This window comes from Tenrec ecaudatus, chromosome 2 (genome assembly GCF_050624435.1).
Source record: "Tenrec ecaudatus isolate mTenEca1 chromosome 2, mTenEca1.hap1, whole genome shotgun sequence".
Classification (NCBI taxonomy): domain Eukaryota; kingdom Metazoa; phylum Chordata; class Mammalia; order Afrosoricida; family Tenrecidae; genus Tenrec; species Tenrec ecaudatus.
The window spans coordinates 65,398,715-65,426,704 of NC_134531.1; the positions used below are offsets into that span (position 1 = coordinate 65,398,715).

General features: G+C 48.2%; 1 protein-coding gene across 1 annotated transcript in view; it reads left to right on the top strand.

Moving 5' to 3' along the window:
- Positions 1-2,322: 2,322 nt before the first annotated feature.
- PIK3R1 (phosphoinositide-3-kinase regulatory subunit 1) overlaps positions 2,323-27,990 on the top strand; it is a 96,150-nt gene continuing 70,482 nt past the window's right edge. Inside the window, exons 1-2 of the mRNA XM_075541119.1 lie at positions 2,323-2,526; positions 20,190-20,906. Of these exons, the coding sequence (XP_075397234.1) occupies positions 20,573-20,906 (334 nt within the window). The 5' untranslated portion in view covers positions 2,323-2,526; positions 20,190-20,572. The remainder of the gene's footprint in view (positions 2,527-20,189; positions 20,907-27,990) is intronic.

Genomic DNA, 27,990 nt, shown 5'->3' on the forward strand with positions numbered 1-27,990 from the left:
ACAGGGAAATAAGAATATCGGACAGTATCTCACATATTGTCCAATGGCTCTTGCAAAATGCATGAGGCTTTAAAGCCATAATTTGGCATCCTAAAAGCAAAAGCCAGTTCTCGTCTCGGGTATTTGTGAAAAGAAAAAAAAAAGTTTCATACATTATAAACTGGTGGCCATCCAGCTAATATGACCTATCCATTAAAAACACACACACACACACACACACACATGTATGAGTGTGGGGAGGGAGGAAGGGGGAGAGAGAGAGAGAGAGAGAGAGAGAGAGAGAGAGAGAGAGAGAGAGAGAGAGAGAGAGAGAGAGAGAGAGAGAGAGAGAGAGAGAGACTTTAATTGGCGCCATTTAGTAAGTGGCTAAGGAGGAAGCCCTGTTGGTGTCATGGTAAAGTGCTTGGCAGCTAATCGAGAGTTGGTGGTTAGCATCCACCAGCAGCTCCTGGGGAGAAAAAGATCTGCTTGCTGATGGGCTCCCATAACGATTCCAGTTCCAACTGCGTCAGAGAGAACTGCTGTGAATCAGTATCAACTCCACGGTCCACAGCCACCACTCGCAGGAAATGGCCCATAAAAAGCTGCATTTCCAGCTTCACTCCAACCTTTAGAAAACTGGGCTTACATTCCTGTGTGGCAATAATCCGATAAACCCGAGTCCCAGCTGTTTGTTCTAAGACCAGGCATATGGGCACATCACTGCGCAGCTGTCTTCCCTGATGGTACCTTGTTCACCTGGACCCTCCAAAGGAGGGGTTCTTAAACCCAGCCTCACAGGGGCATCATGGTAGGGCCTGTAAAGGCTACAGATGATGCCTGTATCCCACTTCAAGGCTGACACACCCAGAATCGGGTGTGGGCCTGGCTCTGGGGTGCTTATAAGCCTGCCAGGATGTAGCCGCAGGATGTTCTTTGGGCTTGTTAGGTTCTCAAAGATGATGGAAAAATTAGGACATAAGCTGGAAATAAAATGCTGAAGACTGTGCCTAAATGAGGAAGAGGAGCTAGGGATTGTATACCGCGTAGTAGGTTTGTGGGCGTGGGGATCAATGGAACCCCATGGTAGCTGTACATACATCTCAAGTTCAAAAGGAGGGGAACCCCCGTCACATACATGGGGGGGGCTGTGAAGGTTTTCAATTTTAGGGTTTCATCAGCTCTCAGTGAGAAGGTAATACCGCAAACAATTCCACCGCGGCGAGGGGCATCATACGGTGTTCAAAGCTCAGGCTGGCCAAGCATCTTATTGAGCGAAGCACGTAGCTGGGGAAGTGTGATGCGGATGTTCGGGAAAACGTGGCGAAGAGCGGGGAAAAAGAACATAGCCTGTGGGCATTCCATCCGACCCTTCAGCGGAAGGCTGCAAGGAATCCTGTTGCAATGAACAATTTAGGTAATGCTTTTCACAGGAAGACCCTGCTCTGAGAAGCGACGCCCTTCAGACTATTATAATCACGTGCACTTTCTCCATGCCACCGATCAACTCCCGGGGAGCGGGGGGAGGGGGGGACGCAGGTCCGCCCGGGCGATTTATCTTTGCGCGTCATCTCCAGCCTGAAGGCATCGGCCTGCGCAGGGCCTCCCGGAGAAATTCGCCGGCCTTCTAGCAGTCCCGCCTGGCGTCCAGTGGCTCCGGTGCCAAGCTCCGGGAGGTAGCGGCAGGCAGCGGGCGCCGGTCCCTTGGGTTTACCCTTTCACCCCTGGGGGCACCCCGCGGGTGTTTCCGTCCCCCTCGGAGGCGGAGCTGGCGAGGCCAGGAATGGCAGGGCCTCCCGCTTTGGCGCGCCCTGGAATCGCGGCGCTGCACCCTCGGGCCACTCGCCCGGCACGCCAGGGGCTGCCGAGAGTCTGGGGTTTGTGACGCCAGGGAGGTCTCGGAACTTGTCCTGGCCCTGCGACTCTGGTCCCGGAGCCTGGCAAGCACGGGGGGAGGGGGGTTGGGAGGGGGCGCCGGAATCAGAGGCCCAGCCGCTCGCCGGGTCCAGCGGGGGGTCGCAGACGCGGAGCGCTCCGCCCGGAGGGCGCGCGTGGCCCGGCCGTCTGGGGTATCCCTCTGGAAAACCTCCGGCGGGCGACAGAGAGGGTCCGCGGCTCTGGATCTCCGCCACCCTCGGGCCAGCGGGCTCCCCCGGCCGGCGTGAGAGTGGCAGCGGCGCGGGGCGGGGCGCGGGCGGCGCGGGGCGGGGCGCGGGCGGCGCGGGGCGGGGCGCGGGCGGCGCGGGGCGGAGACGCGCGCGCTGGTTGGCGCGGGCTCGGGGGCGGGGAGCGCGGGGCGGGCCGGGGGCGGGCCGGCGCGGGGTGCTGGGGCCGGGGGCCGCGGAGAGGAGTCGCGAGCAGCTGGAGCGGAGTTGGAGGCAGCGGCGGCCGCGGAGAGGCGGCGGGCCAACGTGGAGGAGCCCCAGAGCCCGAGTCCGGAGAGCCTGCGGGTGGGAGCCCGGTAGGGAGCGCGTCGGAGCCGGACGCAGCGGAGGCCGCCCCTGCAGCCTGGGCCCCGCGGAGGAAGGAAGCCGGCCGGCGGGGGAGGTAGGCGGCGGCGGGTCCGGGTGTGTGCGCTAGGGAGGGGGAGGTGGTGCTTGCGGGCGCTGTCGCCGCTCTCTTCCTGTCACCAGCAACCGCTTCTCCTTCTGCACAGCCGAGCCTTGGGGAAGCGGGCCGGGCGCAGGGCCCCCGCCTCCTGCATCCCCAGGCCGCCGGGCAGCTGCGGGTCCCCTCGTTGCGCTCCGTGCGCCCCGCGCGCTCGGGGCTCGCTCCGGACTCCGGTTTCCCCAGCCCGCTGCGGAGTTGGCTCTGCACGCTGCCGAACCGAGCGGTCCCCGGAGTTGCCGGGCGCCTTCGCGGGGGGCCTGCCCTCTCCCATCCTTGACTGCACATTTCCGAACGACCCCCCCACCCCCGCCTCCCTTCTGCAGTTTTCGGGGTCCTTCTCCGGACGGGAGCGCCCCGCTCCATGCCTTCGCTTTATTGGGGAGGAGCGCTTCCTGGCCTCACGGCCGACCCTGGAGCTGCGGCCTGGGTCCCTGCCTGGCCCCTTCTCGACTGCGGGCGGGGTGACCGCGTCCCCCGGAGCTCGCCCCCACCCTCTGGCCCCCGCCCTCCGAAGTTTGCCGCCCTCCTCTTCCGGGGTGGGGGAAGTGCGCCTCGGGGCGGCTGGCTGTAGGGGCCCTAACTCGCCGCCTAGTGCTGGCTGGGCTTAGGCAGGTTGTTGGAGGCGGTTTTAATGGGGTCCGGGAACCGTCCGGAAATCCAGCTCTTTTGGTAACGCAGTGGGAGCCTCAGGGGTCGCACCAGGCAATATGGAGCCGACTGGGGAAGGCTCCAGTTAAAATATCATGGGGGGATTGCCTTAACACCTACCTCACAAGGGCAGAAACTGCCCTGCGGATCGCGAGACAAAGAACAGAAACGCTCGGGCTGAAAGCCCCATCACAGAAAGGTGCCTTTGGTAGCCTTGATTCGAGCTAGGGGTGGAATGAGTGAGTGGAATGGTTGTTACATGTTGAATGCAACGTGTGCGAGAGCCGGATTCGGAGGAAATTCTTTTGCTTCTCTGGGCGCTGATAATATCGGAAAGGTCTGCCTTCTACCACGAATTCTTGGCGGAGCTATTGGTGCCTGAATGAGTTTACCCCGCATGGGGGGGCGCGGGGGGGGATTTTATGACTTTAGAAGCAATGTTATCAAGTGTTGTCCAGTGAGTTTAGACAGCCCGGGGAAATACGGCTCGGCCCCGTGCCATCCTCAATCCATCATTCTTAGGCACGAGCCCGTGGTTGCAGCCTCTGTGTCAGTCCATCTCATTGGACATCATCCTCCTTTTCGTTGACCCTCTATCAAGCACGATGTCCTCTCCAGACGCTGGGCCCTTCCGATAACATGACCACGGAACCTAAGAGAACTCTCCTGCCCGCACCGGAGCATTCTAGCAGTATTGCTTCCAACTAAGATTTATTCTTTCTTCTGGCAGCCCGGTGCTCTATTCAGTGTTCTTCACTAGCACCATCATTCAAAGGTATCAATTCTGTCTTTATTCTTTGCACACTGGTCCCACGCCTATGAGACGATTGAAAATATTGTAACTTGAGTCAGGTGCACCTTAGTATTCAAGGTGGCAGCTTTGTTTTTTAACCCTTTGAAAAGGTGTTTTGCAACAGATATGGGCCCAGCGCAATGTGCTTGGTTTCTGGACTGCCGCTTTCATGGATGTTGATTCTGGGTCCAAGTAAAATGTAACCGCTTCGATCCTCTTGTGGGAGTTGTTGTTTCTCTATGCTGACCTGGAATGCATCCTGGAAGCGGTAGTGTTTGATCTTCATAGGAAGTGCTTCAAGCCTGCACTTTTCAGCAAGCCAAGTTGTGCCATCCGCATATCTCAGGTGGTTAATGAGCCTGCCTTCAATTCTGATCCCTCATTCTTCTTCTAGTCCAATTTCTCAAGTTATTAGCGGAGCCTAGAGAATGAGTAAGCATGGTGAAATGAGGCCACCCTGGCACACTTCTTTCTTGGTTTTCAACCGTGCAGTATGTCATGTTGTTGGTCTGCTACACCGCCTCCTGGTCTGCTACACCGGTTCTGTGTGAGCACAATGAAGTGTTAGAATTCCCATTCTATGCAAGGTTATCTGTAATTCATTATGTCCCATGTAATCACATGTCTTCGCAGTACCAATAAAACAGGTCAACGTCTTCCTCATCTGACATCAGTATTGCCAGCCTGCACCTCACGCCCTCTTTTGAATTTGGCATGGATTTCTGGCCGTTCCCTGTTGGAGTACTGCTGCAAGCAGTTCTGAATTATCTTTTAGCAAGTTTATCTGCTGGCAACCGGTCATGGAGTTTCCAAATGTAAATGATTCGGAATTTGTGGACTTCTGCACAAACATTGTTAAAAAAAGAATAGAAATGCCCTTCACTAGCTGTAACCCTGCTCTTGGAATAGCCCATTTAAAGTTAGCAGTCGATAGTTTTCTTAGGGACAAAACTTTAAAAAAATTGTGCCGTTACAAAGAAAGTATCGTATGAGTGATTTATGTATCTACTTAAACTTTGCTGTGTCTCTGAGATCTGGGCAGTTAGGACATAGCCAAGCTTTGCTGATAATTGGGAGTCCAGAGTTAAGGCTTAAACGGCAAAGGCCAGTAGGGGAAACTCCATCTTGCAGAAATGCCGAGTATTGGCCATGGGGACTCCTTCAACTTTTACATGAGATTAGCAAGTGGTTACTAAAGGATCTTCGTACTTTTCCCCCGAGAAACATTGGTTGGTAGGATCGGTACAGGTTTACAAAGTGCTTACATCCATTTGCTTTTAACTTTCTTGCTTTGAGACCTGTTCTTGTCAGTTGCGTAACAGACTGCCAAGTACACACCTGTGGCTTTATCTGCTTTTTTGGATAATATCACTGTTGTCTTTTGACATGGAAGACAAATATACAAATAGCATTTCACTTTTTAATGATTAAAACTATATACCTCTGCATTTGGCTTGTTGGCTTCAGCTATTCTTAAGTTTAATTTTATTGAATTGAGAAAAATCTCACAGCCTAAAGTTGGTTTTGGGAAATAAAAGTGGTCTAAATTGTAGATAAGACATATTTTGATTAGCGATAGATTTGACCAATCTTACTAAAGAGCACGTGCGCGTGGGCCGTGGGTGTGGGGGCGAGAGGTGGTGTACACTTGACAAAGATGGATTGCACCTAAAACCACTGTGAATGAGTCGAGCATTAGGCTGCTGACTGCAGTGCCGGTGGTTCTAACCCACCAGCCCAGCGGTTCTCAACCTTCCTAAGGCCGCGACCATTGAATACAATTCCTCAGGTGGTGGTGACCCCCCGACCATAAAATTATTTTCATTGCCACTTCATAATTGTAATTTTGCTACTCTTATAAGTCGTGCAATCCCTGTGAAAAGGTCATTCAATCCCCCCAAAGGGGTCGAAACCCACAGGTTGAGAACCGCTGCTCTAGCCGGCGGTTCCTCCAGAGAAGGATGGGCCCTCTGCTCCCATAAAGATGGATGGACATTCTCAGAAGGAGCAACTTGACTCAGTCCTACAGTTGTTGAATCGATGGCAGTGGTTTTTGTTTTTAACCTTAAATGCAAACCTACTCTTCGGTACTTTTTACTTGTGTACAGGTTAAAAGTCTCGGCTTTCTTTAAACCGTCCTGTGAATGCCGTGTATTTAAGTTGGTTTTTATCTACTTGGTGGCAACAAGCAACAGCTTCATGTTGGTTGAACTTCCTCCCCCCCCTCCCCCCCCTCCCTCTGCCATTCAGGGGAAGATCCTAAAAAGGCAGTCACTTTGAAGGACTGCCCCTGACAAACTGACACAGTTGTAGTGCAACGCAGTGTATTTGCATTTTGTGATTTGCAAGAGTTGTCTCATTGAGTAAAGTTTTGGTGATGGAGCAAATTGGGCAGTGGGTCTGCTGGGAGTTTTTCATGGCGAGGTAGACTGTAGAAAACATGTTTGGGTTTGGATTTTTTTTTAATTCTGTCACATTTGAGGCGTACAGAATGCAGGAAAAAGAAATAGGAAGTATTTTAAGTGTCAATATGCTTTGTATGTTGAACATGTGCCCCATAGAGCTCCCTCTTTTGGAGGGCGCAGGAATTTACCAACGAAGGCAAAATGTGAAAAACTGTTTAATGGAGAAGCCCTCTGAAGGCCAGGGGGAAAAATCCCAAGCCCACTGCCACCCAGTTGGTTCTGACTCACAGTAACCCTTAGGACAGAGTGGAACCACCCTGGCAGGCTTTCAAGAAAGGCTATAAATCTAGAGGAAGCAAACTGCTTCATCTCCGCCTCCCCCTTGTCCCCCTCAAAACAAGTGACTGATCGGTTGGAACCACCAGACTTGTCCTTTGCAGCCCAGCTCTTAAACCTGCACCACCCAAGCTCCTTGAAGGCTGGGAAGGGAAGGTTGATTTTCCTTTACAAGACATAGGCCACCTATCTCAGCTTTAAACCAAAAACTTTGGGCAGAATTATTTTAGAGATGATCACCTTCCCGCACATGTTCCAGGCTTCATCCATTTGCACACCACTGTGATTACTTGCCACGGTTCTGCCTGCGCCCGTGCTTATTTACTGAAGAGTGGCGATTAAAGGTCATTTCGTGTACATTAAGCCAAATGAGCTGAAAAATAGGCCGTGCAGTTACCCACAAACTCGTCTGTTTGGCATGTGTTAGGGCAGGATGAGTGTAGTACAGCTTATACTTCAAACAAAGGAAGGAAGAAAGAGAAAGCCAGTTGACTAGAAAATATCTTCGGAGACCTTACTCTTCCAGCTCTGTTTTCCGTAAAGCAGACAAATATGTACCCATGGGCACCTGCCTGTCGTCGCGATCATTTCAGGTTAATGATCACCTCACAGTATTATAGTCACAGGAATCTGGCCATTGTGCGAGGAGACGGCCCCAATGGGCATAGTTAGTTCTCAGACATGCCGGGTTGGGTGTGCCTCACCCGCCTGGCCTTCTTCCCAGCTGCCCGAATGGTCCTGACCCGGAGTACAGCCCTAGCTACTAGGGCTGTAACAGGAGGAGGTATTGGCCGCCTGTCTCGGGAGGATTCCATGAATGCTGTCAGGTTTTCTTTTTTGAGGACACCCCAGGGAGCATCCACCAGCTCTATTTGAGAAGAATAGTGCCCCAACCCTTACCCCAGCGGCCGTAACACAAACAAGCCCCCCCCCCTACCCCCCCCCCCCCACAGATGTTCCTGCATCTGGCCCCTCCCAAGTCTTCCTTGCTCTGGTGCTCTCTCAGCGAAGAACTAGATGGGTCCAGTCCATATGCAGCCCTTACCTTGTTTTGTTTGTCTGTTTCTACAAACTTTTCCTTTGGACTGGTGAGCGTTTATAGCGCAGCTCATTTGTGTGGCAGTCAACATTTCTAGACACTGTTTCATCTCATTCCTTGCCACTTCCTCCCTCTGTTTACTGTTTCCATCCTTCCAAATGTTTATCTTTGAGTAAATGTTGCCCTTTTAATCTCAAATAGTTGGTTATTTTAAGATTTGCATACCTCACTAGTATTTTTAAAAAAAAATCATTTTATTGGGGCTCATACAACTCTTATCACAATCCATACATCCATCCATTGTGTCAAGCACATTTATACATTTGTTGCCATCATCCTTCTCATAATATTTGCTTTCTACTTGAGCCCTTGATAGCAGCTCATTTTTCCTCCTCCTTCCCCACTCCCTCCCCCCTCCTTCATGAACCCTTGATAATTTATAAATTATTATTATTTTGTCATATCTTGCACTGTCCGACATCTCCCTTCACCCACTTTTCTATTGTCCATCTCCCAGAGAGGAGGTTATATGTAGATCCTTGTCATCAGTTCCCGCTTTCTAACCCACCCTCCCTCCACTCTCTGGTATTGCCAATCTCACCACTGGTCCTGAAGGGATCATCTGCCCTGGATTCCCTGTGTTTCCAGTTCCTATCTGTACCAATGTACATCCTCTGGTCTAGACAGATATGTGAGGTAGAATTGGGATCATGATCGTGGGGGGAGGAAGCATTTAGGAACTAGAGGAAAGTTGGATGTATTGTAGTTCCCCTTATAGACCTGTCTGTGGTTGGCTCAAATGGAAGCACAGGAGTGAGTTCACTCCCAGACCAGAGGGTGACTCATGGCCCTGAGCTAGGGGGTTCTGTCTGTATCCAACCAGCAAGCCTGTTTTTTATTTGATTTTTTAAAATAATTTTGTGTTTTGTGCCATGTTTTCTCCTAGCCTGTCCCGGATGTGCTAGGGTGATCCCTTTTAGAGCAGTTGATAGTGGTAGCTGACCACCATCTAGTTGCCCTGGTCTCAAGAGCTACTTTGACACACCATTTTTTTTAAAAATTGGAAGCTCTTAAAGATATTATAACAATACTATAATTCAATTAGATCAAGCATAATTGTACAGTTTGCTTTTTGAGCTCTTTGATATCAGCTCCTTTATGTCCTCTCTCCTCCCCTACTCCCTCTACTCCCCCAGGAACCTTATTGTTATATATTATTATTTTGGGTATATCTTACATCATTCAATGTATCCGTTCACTTACAATTTGGTTATTCCTTCCCCTTTAGTGGGGTTATACAGTCATCACTGCTATCAGTCAGTTCCTGTACCCTCAGGGAATCATTACTCCCATTACTATTACTGAAGGGTCTATCTACTTTGCATCTCATGCATTGAATGATCTTAATTATACAAATGAACACACAGAGGTCTGCCAAGATTAATGAGGTAAAACTAAGACCATAATAGTAACAGGAAGAAATATTAAAGAACCAGAGGATAGTTATGTGTTTCGCCGGTGCTATACTGCACCCTGGATATATCATCCCTTCCATGTGGCCCTTCTGTGAGGGACTGTTTAATTATCTTACAGGTGGGTTAGCGGTCTCCACTTTGTCTATGCAGCCTTTATCTGCCCACCTATTCATTCTGAAAATTGAAAAGCAGTGAAGGCAACAGCAGAGTTTTATTTTAGCTAGCTTTAAGATTTATTTAGAAATGTGAGGACATGGCACGGGAGCCACGTTTGACCTCTGGCTGCACAAAAGAGGAGAAGTTAACTCCTCATCTGCTTCTCCGGTGGGTTCAACAATCCATTGCCTAGCTTCCAGAATGTGTTTGGCCTACTCTCCCTTTTTCAGAAGAGAAATTGTTTGATGCCCTCTACCAATTAAAAATGGTCTTAGTGCTATAGACCATAATCCAGGATAAACCATTAGGTATCTGTTTTTTTGCAGGACAATGGACTATTCTACTTTTTTTTTCAGTGTAATCTGCCCCCCGCCAATTGCCCCCTTTGAAATAGCTGCATGGAATTTACAGATACTATTCATTATTATGAGGGTTTATTAGGGAAGTTAACAGGTTACCACAACTCAGGATCAGAAAACATTAAGGATACACTTCTATTGTCTGCAGCACCCCTTAGCCATGCTAGCAGGCAAATAAAGTCTATCTCTGGTCCTTGGCCTCTTAGTCACAAGGTTCCTTGACCCCTGCCTTACTTGGGCAAGTGTCACACATTTCCTTTAGTGCTGATTAATGGCAAAAGGGCACTCCACACTACAGGCCGTCCTCCTGTCCACGGTCCCTCAGCTTTACTCCGCCAGTGCACTGGGAAGACCGCCCCTCTTGCTCAGTCTCAGCAGCTCCTCTGCTCATCCTCCTGGGTCTCGTGCTGCAGCCTCTGCCCCCTCTGCCACTTCATGGAGGATTTTGCATGTGCTCCACTGGTGCCTCTTTTCTTCGTGGTCTGGGATTTCCTGTTCCTGCTTCTGAGATGGCTCATATTTATACCCGGCGGGATAGCAAAACCGATGAACCCTCAAGTTAGAACACTCTGTGTGGGATTTGCATGCTCCCAATCCATCACTGGGTAAGAGTGACAAAGTATAATTAAGAGCCACACTGAGCAATTTCACATTACCACAAAAGGTTCCCAGCATGTAGAGGTGATACAAAGGAGAATGCCCGTTCCAAGTCTCTGAACTGTATACATGGAGTGAGTGGGATTTAATATGAATAAATGGTAATAATTATACAGTCGATGCGATGTACTAGCTATATAACTTTAGGCAAGTTATTTGGCTTCTCTGTGCTTGATTTCTCGTCTGTAAAATGGGGACAATAATTATACTTCCACGAGTAGTTGTAAGGATCAGGTGAGTCGCGAGGTGTAAGACTCAAGACAGTGCATGTTGCACAATGAACACCGTATTGGTGTTAATTATATTAGGCTCATATTATCAAGTGTGGAGCTAAATAACTTTATATATGTAATCTTATTTAATTCTCAGTAATCCTATGAGGTACAGGCTCACTTATTTTATCTGTTTCACAGATGATAAATTTGTTGTGCCATGGTTCAGTTGAAGTAGCTTGCCCAGAGTTGCATATGTAGAGAGAGATGAAACCAGGCACCTGAATCAGAAGTCCAGTGCTTGCTAGGAATTTTGTAGAATGGCATGTTTTCTCATAGGAAACCATCTGTACCAGTGGGTTCATGCCATGGCTACCTCCTTAGCTGCTCATCCCGTGATGATGGAAAGGCTATGTGCCCATTTTGGGGCGATAGGACATGCTCCTCTGAGTTGGCGTTGCTGATTCTCCCCGCTTCTCCTGGTTGACCTCCGAATCAATCGACTTCCCCTGGGCTTGGGTCCTGTCTTTTCTGCCTTCCCTTTAGTACTCAGCCTCCATCCATCCATCACTTTCACCTACTCTCTAGATAGCCTTGCCTTCTTACCTTAGCTGGCCTGGCCTGTCTCCCCTTATGGCACTGGAAATGCCTGCAGGCAAGAATCTCCTCTTACATACACCCCCTGCTCCTTCCCAGTACAGACTCACCAGGTGCGTTGGGTGGCAGCCAGGAAGACCTTCTGGCTAGTTGGTGGGTTTGAGCATGAATTGACATCTTTGATGTCTATGAATTTAAACTTAATCTGAAGCCCAGTGCATGATGTTATTTTAATTGAAATAAAGTTTCAGATGCTGTGGAACTCATCCTGAGCCTGTTATTTATAATGGAAGAGAATGTATTATGTCTACTAGGATGTTTTACCTTTTAAAAATTAGGGTGTTAGAACTACGTCCAATTTGAGAGTCATGATTTCTAGGATTCAAGAATTTCCAACAGTGGACAGGTTATTTTCTTTTCCTGATTTATTAGCATTTTATTCTGTGCCTACTGATTTTTTTTATCATTTTATTGGGGGCTCTTATAACAATCCTTACATCAATTATATCAATCACATTTGTGCATGTGCATATGTTGCCATCATTTTCAAACAGTGGGCAGGGTTTAAATAATGATTTCTTTCAAAAGTGTCTGAAACTTTCAGTTGTGCCACAGCAGCAAATGAAGGTCCTAAAAGCCGTGTCCCTCCTCCATTACTGAAGCTGACTCTGCTTTGAGGAGGCAGCTCCTCCGCAGGCTGATTTGGAGTACTTTCTAACCTGAAGGCTTATTTCTGACACTGTATCACACAGCAGTCTGCTGCGATTCATGAGGCGTGCACTGGCCTTTTTTTTAAACCCCTCCGACACAGATGGTCAGGGCCTTCTTCTAAGCCTGTCCTCATCTGGAAGCCTGAAACCTGTCTACCACAGGTGAACTTGCACATATTTGAAATAGCAGTAGCAGCGTAGCTTCCAGCAGCACAGCAATATACAAGCCCCTCCAGCACAGCAAAATGAGAACAACTCAAAACGAGGAGAAACATCTGCAAAGAGCCACTGGTAACTAGAAAATGGAATGACAACATATAGATCTAGGAAAATTGCAAATTGCCAAAAGTATGTAAAAAACCTGGAGGTAGTTATCCTGGGCATTATTGTGCTGATATTGGTCATTGACTCGGATTGGCCATTTTGTATTAGATCATCACACAGTCTGCTATGCTGGGAATGCTAAATGGAGGAACACCATCTCATTTACCATCAGAAGGAGCATTTTAGTATATTTTCTGTACACCTGCAAGGAAGATCAGTTACTATGACTTTTTGAAATGTATTCACAAACAATACCAACAAAGAAGAAATTGAACTTTGTTAAGTTTTTCAAACTAACTACTGCTGTTTGAAATTGATCAAGTATTCAATCAAGATGCATGGGTAATTACTGGTGATTGGAATGCAAAGGTTAGAAGTAAAGAAGGATCAATAGTTGGAAAATATGGCCGAGGTGATAGAAATGATGCTGGAAATAGCATGGTAGAATTTGGTAAGACCAATATCCTATTCGTTGGAATTATCTTTTGTCAACAAAGTCTGTACACACAGACTTCAACAGATGGTAGATGTACGAATCAAATAGACTGCATTTCTGGAAAGATAACGGAGAAACTCAGTGTTATATATTCAAAGCAAGGCCAGGAACTGATTGCGTAGATCAGTAATTGTTTATATGCAGGTTCAAGTTGATGCTAATCCAAATTAAAACAGGATCATAAGAGCCAAATAGGACCGACTGTAAGTATATCCCACCCGAATTTAGAGACCATCTCAAGAATAGATTTGATGCATTTGCCACTAATGACCGAAGCCCAGATGAGTCATGAGGTGGCATCAAGTACATCATACGTGAAGAAAGCAAGACTCCCAAACCAAGCTCACAGACATCTAGTCAATGCCAAATTATAGTGACCCTTTAGGACAGGTAGAACTGCCCTGTGAGTTTCCAAGACTATAACTCTCTATGGAAGTAGAAAGCCCCATCTTTCTCCCAAAGAAAGCAAAACACCATTAAAAAGGCAGTAAAGATATAAAGATAGCTTTTAAAAAAGATATATATTTTTAAAAGGCAGTAAAGATATAAAGCTGTCAGAAGAGGCTCTAAAACTTGCTTTTGAATGAAAAGAAGCTAAAGCCAGCAGAAGAAATAATGGACTGAAGAGCTGGACAAATTATCTCAAAGGGTGGCATGAGAAAACAAAGAAGTGTAAGAACATGAGAAAGACAGAGTTGTTGCACCTAAAAGGTAAGAACACGCTTGGCATTTCGGAAGCTAAATGAACTCAAGGGGGGAAAAAAAGTCCCGAGTTACAATGTTGAAGGATTCTCTGGGCAAAGTATTCAGGAAGACATGTAGTATCAAAAGGATATGGAAGGAATACACTGAGTCACAAACAGGACTGGCTGATGCACTACCATTTTAGGAAGTAGCATATTGGTGGTATTAAAAGAAGATGTGAAAGGTACACTGAGAGCATTTGTTACAAACAACAAACAAACAAACCTCCAAGGATTGTTGGAATGCTGTTTGAGATGTCTTAAACAGATGCAACCATGAAATTACTTATTTGTCTAGGCCAAGAAATTTGGAAGGCAGCACGTGACCAAGTGACAGCAAGAGATCCATCTTTATATTCATTCCAAAGAGAGGTGATCCAACAGATGTGGACGGTATCAAATTATCATTAATAGCACACGAATAAAATAGAATTTTCTGAAGGTGATTTTTAATAAAATGGCTGTAGCAGAATATCGGCAAGGAACTGTCAGAAATCACAGCTGAATTTAGAAGGGGATGTGGAATGAAGGGATGTCATTGCTGATGTTAGATGGATCTTTGCTAGCAGCAGAGAATAACAGAAAGGTATTTATCTGTGTTTTATTGACACTGCAAAGACATCCAACAGCGTGGATCATAACAAATTATGTCTGACAGTTTGAAAGATTGAAGAACTAAGGAGCCTTAACTTCTCATGTGAAACCTGGACCTGGACCAAGAGGCAGTCATCCGAACAGAACAAGGGGACACTGCATGGTTTACAGTCGGGAAAGGTGTGCACGGGGTTGTAAACTTTCATTATGGTCATACAGTCTGTGTGCTTAGAAAATCTGAGAAGCTGGCTCTGTGAAGAAGAAGACCATATCAGGACTGGGGGAAGACGCATTCACAACCAGTGATATGCTGGTGGGACAGCCTTGCTTGCTGAAAGTGACGAGTTTTGTAAGCACTTTCTGATGGAGAACAACCTCCCCCCCCCCACCCAAACATTGACTCACTACTGACTCATAGCAACCCTGTTGGTCAGAGTAAACTGTCCCTGGGGTTTCTAAGACTTTAACTCGTCACAGGAGTAGAAAGCCTGGTCTTTACCCCACTGCCGGTGGTTTTGAGCTGCCAACCTTGTGGTTAGTAGCCCAAGGCGTACCCATGGAGCCACCAGGGTAACAACAACGATATCTGGAATTCAAGAGGAAACTTGCCCTGGATCCTGAGCTGGTACTTCCAGGATGTAGAGGTGGGAAGAAGACACGGGTCGGAGGTCCCGCCCATTTTGATTGAAGACCTGTGCAGGAGAGCTACCCATGTCAAACTGGGCTTCATTGGAGGACAGGGTCCTGAGCGTAGAGTGTATGCTTATATTTTTAAGTTGTGCTTTAAATAATTTCCTTTTTACCCATCTCCACTCCAACTTTGCCCTTGCCCTCTGCAAAAAGAGATGAGAAGAAGCTGGAACAAAATGATTCCCCCCCCCAAGGGAATTTAGAACTGTTGCATGCGATGTTCTATACGAGTGAGTTAACTTGTTTGTACTTTTTGTTACAGTAACTTATGCCTGTATCCAAAATCTGCCATGGTTATTTGAAGACATGAGCGCCTAGACTAGATGGTGAATCTTATCCACATATAAAAACATTGATTACATCAAGGATTTTGTACAATCTATTTGGAAATCTTTCAACAAAACCATACAACTATATGTAGCCCAAGAGGACGTTGGTGTGACCTTGTGAGCCTGGGCAAGGTGTAGCATGAAGCCCATCTAGCCGGGGAGTGTGGGCTGCAGATTGTCTTCAGAGGTTTCGTGGGCTCTGCCAACTGCCCGCGGTACCCGCTCTTCCACGTCCTGGGAGAATGTGCACTTTAGAGAAACGGGGACTTGTCAGGCCTCTGGATGGACAGCGCTATGTGACTGTACATTGATTCTTTGCATCTCCCACCAGCAGAGGAGCTGAATTGTCAGAAACTTGCTCAGTGTGGGCCCAGGAATATTAGCAAGGGGCAGAGATGCCAAGAGGGCTACAGGTGGCAGAAGCTAAGCTCATGGAGCAGCAATGGGCTGAGTTCCAGAAGTGGGCAGCCTTCCAGAAGTTGTGTGCCTGCTGCTCTTTTACTCACTAGTTTATGGGCTCCTTGGGCAAAGATGCATTTTAATGAAGTCTCTTTAGGAGGAAAACTTCACATGGTCCTAGTTGCTGGCTCTTGGATGTAATGGAACTGCTGCTGTGTTAGAATGGGCCCTTTTGTGCAGGTGTGTTTGTGTAGGAGCCGGGTACACGGTTCCAAGCATGTGCATCAGGAAGGCTGAGAGTTTAGGTTTACCAACAAAGAATCGCTTTGCTGACTCGTGATTTGGACTGGCCAGGGACAGTAGAGCAAGTGGAATTTGGGGCGTTGGTTCTGTTGGGGTTAAAAGGGAAAGGGCTCTGTGACCTGGTTGCCTGGCTCTGAATTCTGACTCCACCTCCTCCAAAGGTTAGCAGCTCAGATCCATGTAGTCGTGTCATGGGAGAAAGTCCCGGTAATCTGCTTCCACCAAGATTGCAGCCAAGAAAACGCTTTGGAGTTCAGTCTGACTTTCTCACGTGTGGGGTGACCGTGACTGACACTCAGCCTGATAGCGTCGGTGTCTTGGTTTCCATTGCCCACTGCTGTCTTCTTAGCCAAGGTGCTACCTCCCTCATACAGAAAAGATGTCCTTAGATAGAGCTATGTGCCTCATATTGTTGAGAGGGTTCAATAGGTTAACACCCAGAAAGCTTCCAGTAAGTGTGAGGTGATGCTAACAATCCTTGGAGTGAGCACGCAGGCAGGAGGCAGCATGGGGTGTGCACACGGTGGAGGTGCCTGCCTTCTTTGCCCAGCAAGCCCTGTTTCCTATCATTAAACCACTTGTCTTCTCTCCCCCTTTCTTCCCTGACACATCGCTCTCAAATCACAGAACCCCAGGCTAACATGGAATTGTTGAATCTGCATCCATCTTCCAGTGGCGTCGAGATCGATCTTCCTGACCTTGATCATAGATGTCCTTCCTAGAAGATCTGGGATTTGTTTTTAGCAGGAAGGGCACAGGTGTCTGTGTCCGCACAGGATTTCCCCCCCCCCCCCCCCCTCTCGCTGTCTGTGGTGAAGAAGGAAGGATTTGTGGAGGGGGATGGGCAATGAGTTAGAATTAACCTGATGGCCAATTGGTTAGGGCTTTGGCCCACGTGGAGGGGATTTCGAGCCTCGGGGCTCGTCTCTTTAACGTCATCTGGTAGTTCCAGATGGAGTCTTTTTCTCTTTATGCCAAGATCTGCCATCAGTTTGGTCCTGCAAATTTCATTTCCATCCAGACATGGAAACTTTCCGCAGCGTCAGGGCCCCCAACAGTGGAGTGTAGTCATCTGCCTTGGTGGGCTGTGAGTGGGCACCTCGGAGCTGCTGGGCACCTTACATGGGTTCCTGATGGAGTTCATTATATGTCTTGCCTGTTACAATTCCCGACACCCTGACCCACTGGGTTGCTGGAATAGAAGTGGTTGGCATAAAGGTCTTTCCAGCCTACTGCTTCAGGGCATTTTACCCAAAAGACATCCATAACTGGGAGAAAGCTAACAAAAAAATCAAGGCAGATTTGGAGGAATTAAAATTTTTGTCTGCATATTGCCTGGTTTCCAGGCATTTAGGGATATGCAAATGCTCCTGTTCTTTAGAGCGCTGTATCTAATTTGTACAGAGTACATCAGTACTAAAAATGAGATTTGCTAGTTCTACATTTCGTGTGAATTTATGCAGTGAATGTTTAATTTGATTCTGGATCTACCAAAAGCAGAGGCAGCCTTCAGACAGAGAATGTAGTTTATTTTTCTCATCTGCCCTGCTGTGACTGCTTTAATCCCCCACCCCTGATTGAAATGCAAAATAGAATACTATCCCAAATTAATATTCTTGCTACACAAAGACTTCCAGTGTTTGTTTTTGCTTCTTTTTAATATGTAACTCTGCTAAGAGTGCTATTACAGCTAAGAGGCTTTAACCGTGTAAAGCTGAGAACTGTACACATCTGAATGCCAACATAACAATTAACCAGTGATGAAAAGGTTATACATCTGAAGTTGCCTGCACCGGAGAGGGCTTACGATATTGAACTTCTAAAGTGTTCTACTCTAAGGAACTTGTTTAAAGAAAGCTCTCTTGGATAGCACTCTAAAATTATGCAGCTATTTTTCAAAGTGGTTTCATTGTACAGCCAGTAGAACGAAACCCTTTGGTTTGCTTCTATTCTTTATGATAAAGATGATGCTGAGAAACGAACAGAGGGCAAAGTGTGGCCGTGTTCATGCTGTTCTACTCAGCATCTTTCTCATCTGCAGCAACTGCCTCTGGGTCTGCAGCCCCTTCCCCTCTAGTTATTAGCCTCCGTGCACCCCCCCCCCCCCATCCCCTCATGACCTTTGAGTTGATTCTGAATCAACTTGATGGCAGTGAGTTTGGTCTTGTTTTGGGAACAGTAGCCACTAGGATGGAGTAGAACTCTTGCCTAGGGTTTCCAAGGCTGCCTTCTCTGCAGAAGCCGACTGCTGCCTCTTCCTCCCGTGGAGTGCATGGTGGGCTCAAACTATGGCCCCTTCTGTTAGGAGCCCAATGCTTGACCCTCGTCCACCAGGCCCTTTGCGGCCCTCTTTTCTCCCTGTACTAGCATCTGCTTTCTCAAAGTCGGTGGTGCACAAGCCACAAGTAACGTAGCTTTACTCAGTCTCCCCCGTCTGGGTGCCTGAGGTAGTTAGTTTATTGCGCCAACCTGGCTGATAAACACATGTGGGATTAATTGAAGGGCGGAGAGATAAAAGGTTTGGCGAGCCTCGCCTTTCTTGTCTCTTGCTCTTTGATCACCGAACCAGTGTGCGGCTGTCTTGCTTGTTCTGTGCCTCAATTGGCAAGCTACACTACCTGTGGGACACCTAACCCGTGGACTGTGTCCCTATAATTTGAGGTTCCTTCAAATCCTGCTTCGCCACACAATTGGAATTTACATCTCTTGAGCTGGGGACTCTCAGACCTGTCATCTGGCTGACTGTTGGTGGCCTGCCTTGCTGTTTGCTGCCTGTGCCCGGATAGCCTGGATTGCTCTACAGAGGACTACCTGGTGGCCCTCAAGACTTGAAGGACTGCCAGTGTCTCACAACTCTCTCACGGGAGTGAGTTGCACTGAGCCATTTGTACTGCTTTATCATTTAACTGTTTATTTCTTGTGTTATCTATCTATCTGTATGAATATATATATAAAAAATTATTAACACTCTGGTTTTGTCTCTCTAGAGAACCCTGTCTAACACAGAACCTCTGCAGGGTTTCATCTTAATGCGGAGCCCTCTTGTCTTGTTTCTAGGATGGTCCATTGCCTACAGCGTTTGGCTTTCTCTCTTGCTTGTGCTGTTGGGGGCCATCGAGTGTCTGTCTGACCCCTAGAGCCCTCTGTGACTGAGTAGAACGGCATCAGAGCATTGCCTTGGCTGTCCTCTGTGGCAGCGGACTGCCTGGTCGTTCCCCTGCAGAGCACTGGCACCCTGTGGACTCCCTGGTTGGCACAGATGATCATGAGCTCAGCTCCTCACTAGTTGACATCTACCCAGAGGCAACGCAGAAGAAAGTCCTGGTGACCTGAAAAGTCACAGACACTGACAGGCGTAGGGCGCAGTTCTGTTCTGGCAGGCACTCATTTTCCATGAGTCAGAATCAGTTCTAAACAGGTAACTGCTTAGCACCCTTGGTCTCAGCTGCCCACTCTCACCTTAAACCTGCAATGTCACTTGGCTCCCCGAAGCTTGATATTGGTGGTGGGAGTCTTCAGGATCAGTCACCTTTTGCTGTTTTTGTGTGTGTGTGTGTGCACCTTTTGCTCTTGTCATTCTCCTTCCCCGATTGAAAGCTCATGCCAAGTCCTGTGGATTCTTGCTCCACAACGCCTCTGATTTCAGGATTCCTCTCTCTGTAACCTGCCACTTTGGTTCCTGCCCTCATGGCCTCCCGCCTAGACTGCGCCTCTCACAGCTTTCTCCACCTGCTCCTGCCCCTCCTTTGCCCTATAGCCAGATGGCAGTTCCCCAAATGCACTGCAACTCCTGCATGACTCACAGACCCAACCCAGGCCCACCTGTGCGCCCATGGCCCTGCCCGCCTCTCTAACCTGGACCCCACTGTTCTTTCCAGCTTCAGATCACTTGGACCGCCTGTCCCAGCTCTTCCTAGAATATGGCACTTGTTTAATCACTGTACCTAAGCTTACGTCACCCCATTACAATCTGTTTTTGGAGTCCTGCCGTGAGATGCAGTTGTTCCCTTGTGTGAACCCAGAGCTCTACAGTCTCTGCCTGTCTGGTGGCACACACCGAGTATTCTGGTCCCTCGTGCACCAGGCTTCTCTATGAGACATTGCTGGACGCTCTGCAGCCCAGCCCCTCCACCCCGGCCCAGGTTCTTAGAAGGCTCAGCCTGCTGATCCTGGGCCGCGCAACGGTACACTGGCCCCCGTCGGCCTGCCAAGTTGAATGAGTACTTGTTGAATGGAAGCACAAATCCAGATTCACACAGATGGCAGAGTGTGAAGTTCATTCATAAGTCTTGTTATTCTTCTCTTATTTATTTCTTTATTTTTCTTGTGTGCTAGGTGCAGCTTGTGGGTGGCGCGCAGCATTGAAATCAGACGACAGATGGACAGTGTGACAAGCGTGTCAGAAAGGATCGGGCCTCGCGGTGGGAGTCAGCCCACAGTCAAGTGTTGACAAGCTGCTGAACAGGAATCCAGTGGGAGGACGGTGGCAAGAGAGGAAGTGGAGCCCTGCCTTCAGTCACACCATTGATGGAGGACAGGTGGCCAACCGGATGGCCAGCCACCTCTCCTCTTAAACCTTCGGAGCCCCGTCCTTTGTCCCCTGCTGGACACATACTGGAAACTTTAACACCCACTCCGCCGGTGCTGTCCATAGCAACGCAAACTTAGAGCACAGCGCCAAGCCGACTCATCTGTTGCTTGGTAACAGATCCGCAAGCATGAGTGCTGAGGGGTACCAGTACAGAGCGCTGTACGATTACAAAAAGGAACGAGAAGAAGACATCGACTTGAATTTGGGTGACATCCTGACTGTGAATAAAGGGTCCTTGGTAGCTCTTGGGTTCAGTGAAGGACAGGAAGCCAGACCGGAGGAAATTGGCTGGCTGAATGGCTATAATGAAACCACGGGGGAAAGGGGAGACTTTCCGGGAACGTATGTAGAATATATTGGCAGGAAAAAGATCTCACCTCCCACGCCAAAGCCCCGGCCACCTCGTCCCCTCCCTGTCGCACCAGGTTCTTCGAAAACTGACGCAGACAACGAGCAACAAGGTCAGTATCGATGAGCTGATTGGCTGTTGTTTTCCGGAAAGGGAAAGACATGGGCTTGGGCTGTTCTGTTCTCGCCTGGACAGCAGGCATCTTCTACAACTCTACCTGGATTGTTTAGGGGGAATAAAAACTTGGATACGCCGCCATGGCGCAGATGGACCTTTTTGTCCTGGGGGTCCGGCGTGGCTGTAAACCCAAGGGGGAAGGTATGGGAGAGTCTTTCTAGCGAAGGTGTGAACACAGTTGTCATAATGTTTAAGCTGCCATTGGCCGAGACACCTGTGTCCCTCTCTTTTTACTTAGTATTATACCAGGGGGCTTCAAAAAGTATGTGGAAAAATGGACTGAAAAGAGAATGGGATTCCCCAACCCCCATTTTCCATAACCTTTTTGAAGCCCCGTGCATAGCTAACTCATGATTTCGGAAGAAAGCGGCGGGTAAATCTAAGGGTGCTTCCCTTTAATATGTCTTGTATGGAAAAAATGTAGAGCAATAAAAGGACCACAGAACCCAGCACAGAAGAAACCATTGTTTTTCTAACCCCGTATCTACCTCTGCAGGAATTCTGTGGCTGCAGCTGAGACCTAATCCTGCAGTTCAGCTAAATGCAGCCACATTGCCCTCCTTCATGGGCAGTCCTATCTGTAGCATCAGTGCCCACTCTCCTTGGCCTTCAATGGGGGCAGCGGAGGGGGACAGATCACTGGTGCTTTTCTTAAATGGAAAACACCTTGATTGAGAAATCATTCGCTGTTTACTGGACATGGTCCAGCCGGAGCTTATGCACAGCTGTTCGCGTTAGGTTTCTGCTGGGCTTCCTACAGAGCCCAGCCTTATACGCAGCTCTAGTATTAGCAGCCTGGGCAAATATGAGTTTCCTCCCCAGACGCATGCAGGAACACACACACACACACACACACACACACACACACACACACACACACACACACCAGCCCCCCCCCCTTCTCCATTCTTTGCTTTGTGTCATCTTTTTTCTTGAGGGCTGATCACCAGGAAAGATGTGCTTAAAAACAGGTGGACCTACCTGCTCTGGTTGCATGTTGCGTGGAGCTGCTGGTAGTGGCATTGCACTATTAGGAAGGGGCTTTGAAAAGTTGATGGACAAAAGGACATAGAGGAGAATGGTGTTGTTCCAGGGGCTTTCTCAAACCTCCTCGTAGAATATGTGGAAGAGAGTCTGACGTGACTAGTAACGTAGGGCGCCTTCCTGAGCATGGCTTCTTCTAGTGCAGAGGACTGGGATGGGATGAAGGAAGAAGCAGAGTGTATAAGGCAGAGTTGCTTTTAGTGCTGGGGGATTGTTGGGTGGGAGCTTTTTTTTCTAAGTCAAAGAATTTGAGAAGACTCTTAGTTTTGCTTCCAAAACAAACACATGCAGAAGGAAGAAAGCAAGGTAGCTACCCAAAACACCTCAGTCCTTAATTCCCCTGAAGCCCAGCTCAATTGCTGGCTGATGGGGGAGAAGGCGCTGTGGTGGCAAAGACCCCCTTGATAAGACACTGTGAAGGGAAGACCGTCCGGCCCAGAAGGGGTGCTTGCTCCATAAACATGACACCGTCCTGTCTAAATAGCCCACTGCCCCCGTGTCGGTTCCAATGTGAAGGGTCCTGGGGGGTTTCGGAGGCTGCAGTCTTTACGAGGGAGCAGCCGGCAGCAGCCCAGTACTTGTCTGATAGCTCCTCGTGCTTTGAACATGATGTTCCCCGAAGCTCCTTCACCAGCAAGTTCAAGAGCAACAGTTGGGTTTTTTAGCATGGGAATCACAAAACCTTGTCTATGCGTTCAAAACCAACCAACGCACCCTCTTTGGGTCAGCTCCACCTCATTGTCCTGTCGGGACCGCAGCGGGGCTGTTCTCCAGGGTCGTGAGCCACCTAGACCTGGACGGAAGCTGACGACGCCATCTCTCTCTTGGGGAGCAGATGGTTGTGTGAGCACCCTTCCTGTCTGTTGGCAGCCCCGTGCTTAACTCACAGCACCACCAGCGCGCCTTAGACTCTGCACAGACATGTGTGCTTTGGTTTAGCATTTCCTTTACTGCATCGTGGCGCTTGGCAGGTTGAAGACATGGACCTGTTTGTTTGCTTTTTACCCACCAGCGAACCTCTTTTTCCCTCTTTAAAAAAATTTGACAGGGAAACAGCGGTTGGTGTAAGATATGAAAATAATAATAATTTAAAATTTATCCAGGGGGTCACAAAAGTGGGGGAGAGGGAGGGAAACAAGAGGAGCTGATGCCAAGGGCTCAATGGAAAGTAAATGTCTAGAAAATAATGGTGGCAATGTATGTACAAACAATGGATTGTAATAAAGAGCTGTACGAGCCCCCAATAAAATGATCTTTTAATTTAAAAAATTGACTTTTCACTTTTTAACTTAGAAATACTTTCTTCAGTAGGCAAATTTCCAAGGAAAAATGATTTTGTTTGTCCCAGAGTACAAAGGATCATAGAAATGTCTGAGCTGAATGACAACTATTTCAGAGGTGAAAAAAGCATACCTTTGTGAATATGACTGCCACAGAGACTTTGTGAAAATCATTTCTAGAAAAATATTGCATTTGGTAGTGGATGTCAGGTTGAGTGCCTTGGCTGCGGTGCAGGGAGCAGCCCATCTGTCCATGTAGGAAACAGCTTCCTCTCCTTGGGTCCCTAAGCTTTGCTATAATTCTTTCTCACACAATAATGGTTGACCATGGAGATTTTTGTCAAACAACTTCTTCGTTTTTCTTCTTGATACGAGGAGAGGTGAGAGGAAGCTTCCAGCAGAATCCGGGAAAGAGGCATGAAGCTTTGCATGAAAGCACCAGGGAGAAAGAGCTTGACTATAAATGAGACTCGGAGGAACTGAGGACCATGCGGGGGCCTGCTGGGGACGATAGTAACAAACATCAGGTTTTCTAGAGCCTGTAGTCTTGTGTGCTCATAGAGATCGGTGCCTCCGCTAGGGAAATTCAGTAGCTCCTAGGAGATGCATGCCAAATTGATGAAGAGATAAGCAAGGTCTTGGGGACAATTCTGTATGTTGGAACCCATGGAATTTACTTCGTTTTCTTTGCCTCCACATGTCATTCTTTGGGAAAAAAACCACACACACACACTTCTGGGAAGGGAAGAAAGGCAGCATCCTCTTCTATCTACCCCCTCCCCACCAGGTTTCCCCTCCGTTTTACTCCTCACCCGACTTAGCCTGTTTTTTGTGTTTTGGCTGTCTTTATCTCAATCTGTAAGATTACCCCTGAGGTCTAAATACCACATCTTTAGGTCTCTTTAAAAAATAACAATAATACTGAGTTTTTGTTGAAAGTTTACACAGCAGGTTAAGTTCTCCGTTTTAACAGTTGCCTGTGCACCTTGTTCAGTGACACCTGTTACGTTTATCACGCATGTCAGCCTTCTCTCTGTGTTCTGTCCCATTCCCAGTACTCTAGTTTCCCTATGGGCACACCCCTACCCTTGTTTCTCATCTTTGCTTTGGAGGAATTGCTGCCCTTTTGGTGTCCTGCTGAAGGTTTTGAAGCAGGACACCGGTCTTACAGAATATCCTTTAACGTGTGTGCCCCTCTGCTGTTTCTCTACAAGGTGAGCTCAGGGCATAGGTTCTGATTCTGCGTGTAGAAACGGCCTCAGGGAGAGCGTGTCAGGGAGTCCTCCGCTCTCTCTGGTACTGCTCTCAGTATGCCGGCCTTTTCCTTTTTCTTTTAAAGAATGTGTGTGTGCTCCACATATTTCTCCGATTCTGTCAGAACCGTCTGCTGCGGTCTCTAATCAGCACAATCAGTGTTGGTACTCAGAACCATCTAGTTCTTCTGGTCTCAGAGTAAATGAGTCATGCTTACTTGTTTGTTTTCCCACCGAACTTTGGGTTGGCTTCTTACTGTTTAGCTACTGGGGCACAGAGACCAGTGGTTGTAACGTAGGCGGCTGCGGGGACGTATTTTGAACTCTCTTTTCACTAGGATACAGATTGTGATCTTGGCGGATGATCTTTTGTCAGTGGACTGAGTTGTCCGATGAGACAATGGCCATAAGGCTTGAAAGCATGCAAAACAACTTTGGAAGGTGCTGGGTTACAACTGAGGGGCAGGTCCCCATTGTTGTGCTTCCCATGAATGTGTGTGTCTGCACCCACTTATTTGTATTGACACCTGGTGGCCTAGGGGGCCGATCACCACAAGGTCAGCAGTTCGAAACAACCAGCCACTCCGTGGGAGAAAGATGGGGCTTTTTTGCTTCCGTAAAGAGTTACAGCCTTGGAAACCCACAGGGGCAGTTCTACCCTGCCCTGCAGAGCAGCAGTGAATCAGCATTGACCTGGTGGCTGTGAGTTTGCTTTGGAGATTGGATCTTACTGGACACAGACTGTCATATCTTTCTCCCATGGGTTGGAACTGCTGACCTTGTGGTTCTCAGCCTAGTACTTTTACCCCTGGCCTTCTCCCCCTGATAAGTCTCCTGGGCTCTGAGACTCTTGCTTCATGTTGGGCCAGGTAGTTCTGCTGATGGGAGCAAGTGGGCTCAGCTGACGAGCCCTTCCTTGGCTGCTGAAGCAGGAGGAGCATTCCGTGGGTGGGGCCAGTATCCTGGGGCACAGATTGTACACGCCCTCTCCTCCACTTTGCATGGGATTCCCAAACTGCCACCCTCACAAGCCCATGTTTCTACATGCTCCCACAATCAAGTAAGGCCCCCCCTTTACCTTCTTTGGAGAGAAACTCATTCATGCATGTTTTGTACACATACAAGGTGTGGGTGAGTATGTCAGTAGGGGCTCCATGCTTTTTCGGCTGTCCAATCAGTAGCCTTCATTCCCTGTGCACAACCCACTTCCATCCTGTTTCCATATTTCTTCGGGTACTCAAGGCATGGAGTTAATGGAGGCGTAGGGATTAAGGAAATGAAATGTTTCATCCTCTGCCTTATAAGCTGGCTGTTCAGGGGGCCTATTTCTTGACACCAGGCTTTAACCGAGTGCTTTTGTTAAATTCATGTTCGTGCAGAATCCTCCCAACAAGTAGGAGTCTGTCGCCATGCTTGTTTGTATAAAACGTTGGGATGCCGCTGGCTAGCTCGAGGGATCATGTGTAAAACTGAGTTCCTAGCCTTCTCGGTCCACACACCTTCCCCCCTTGCACTCTTCAACAGTAGGTTCCAGCTGGCTTCTCCTGTGAAAGATAGCAAGCCCACACTGGGCTGGCTGGTTTTAAATGTAGATTTGTGCTCATTCTCCTGGTTTCCAGAGCCGATCCTTTGACATTTCCACACACAACCACCACGACTCCCTGTTGAGAGAGCTGGGTGGCAATAAATCCCATCAGGGGACAACACTGTGTGGAGCTCACACAAAATTGCATCCTGATCCCAAATTACACACCTGTGTTGAGCCCTGTAGTCCGAATGGATCACAGTCTCCTTGAGGAGATGGAAATATCGCCTTAGAAAGTCATTTGCTTTGCTTCATGTTCATGTCTTCCTGCCTATGGATTTTGTTCTAGTTCATAGTGTGCCGGCCTCTTGTCACATCCCCACCATCTCTCCTGCTTACTTGAGACTTTGAGGTGATGCTGGAGAATTGTGTCTTGAAAGCCCGTGGGGAGGCTCCTTGACATGTGGTGAGACTAATGAATTTTCGGCTTGCAGATTGCCCACTCAACTGACACCCCGATCCCGACCTTACCCCCGAGTTGTTTTGTAAGAAAGTCAAGATAGTTACTGGACATTCAAATAGAGAGGCCCGGGAGACTCAGACCAGAACGTGTAATCACAACACCTAGAGCTCGTGGGGGTGTGGTGGTTCAGTGCTGTGGAGTTCACTTTAGCTTTTAGCGACCCCACACGCCAGAGCAGTACTGCCGAATGTATCCTAAGCTGCAGCCATTATGGGAGATCCGGTATACATATTTCCCTCTGCATTTTACTAGGAAATAAAATTTATTTCTAAAAGCTGTAGTAAAGGTAGTTGGTTGGGAAGTGGACCTGTGGTTGGGGTTATAAATAAATGCAAAATTAATATTTTTTAAGGGACTCGGAGACTAGCCTAACCTCTTTTGGGAAATTACAGAATATATTATTCGTGTACTAAGTTATCTATTGGGACACAGTTCTCCCATGAACTCTTCTTCTGAATCTCTGTTTCTTAAAACACACGGCTGATTTTTAAGTGCTGTCACTTTGTTTATTAAGACACTTGGAAAAGCAAGGAAAGTGACTAGAATGGACCATTTGTGTGCTCATTGATGTGTGACAAGGTACCTGACGAGACGAGAAACCGTGACCCCCTTTGCTGCTGCTTAGCAGGTGGCTTCTGTCCCTGAGTTGATCTCACCCCGTTAAGGATCCTGCAGGCTGATCCCGAGGGGGTACATGGCAGGGGACCCCTTCTTAGAACAGATTGTTCCCAGAGAATCCAAAGACAGACAATATCTCTCCCTTGCTCCCCTGGCTCTTTAAGCCTGGCGATCTCTGCAGGAAAGATGGCAGCCAAGACCAGGATGGGGCAGTCCTCTGTCACGCGGGGGCTCTAGATGATTCGGAATGGACAGTGGGTTTGTGAGTTTCGTTCTTTGGAGGGACGGACTTGAGTTACCCTTTCTGGAGCTGTGGTGACAGGGAAGCTTAGGCTTCCAGCGCAGGATAATCTTTGAGGACACTGCCAGGTGACCTTGAAGTCCGGGATTTCAGATTCTGAAGCTGTAGTGGCCAAATTAAATGTTGTTACTGACTGTGAGCTGTTTGTTCAGATGCTTTCAGTAAGGCTTCAGTTTCAGGTGTTTCTTTGCTTTTTTTTTTGCAAATCCCCCCCCCCCCCCTTCCAATCAACCAATGTCCTTATTACCACATCTAGGGTGAAGTTCTCGTACTTCTGCATGAGCAGACGCCAGTCTAGTCTATTCACTCCCAGGAGATGACAGAGTGGACGTTGATGCCCTGGTGAAATTTTCTTTGTTGGAGGCCCCACTGGCTAGGAGTGTTTTCTTTTTTCGCCTTAGCCCTCAGTAGGTTCTTCAGTTTGATGTGACTAGACCCTTCGGGAAATTTGCTATTAGCCTTTTCAGGTCTCTAG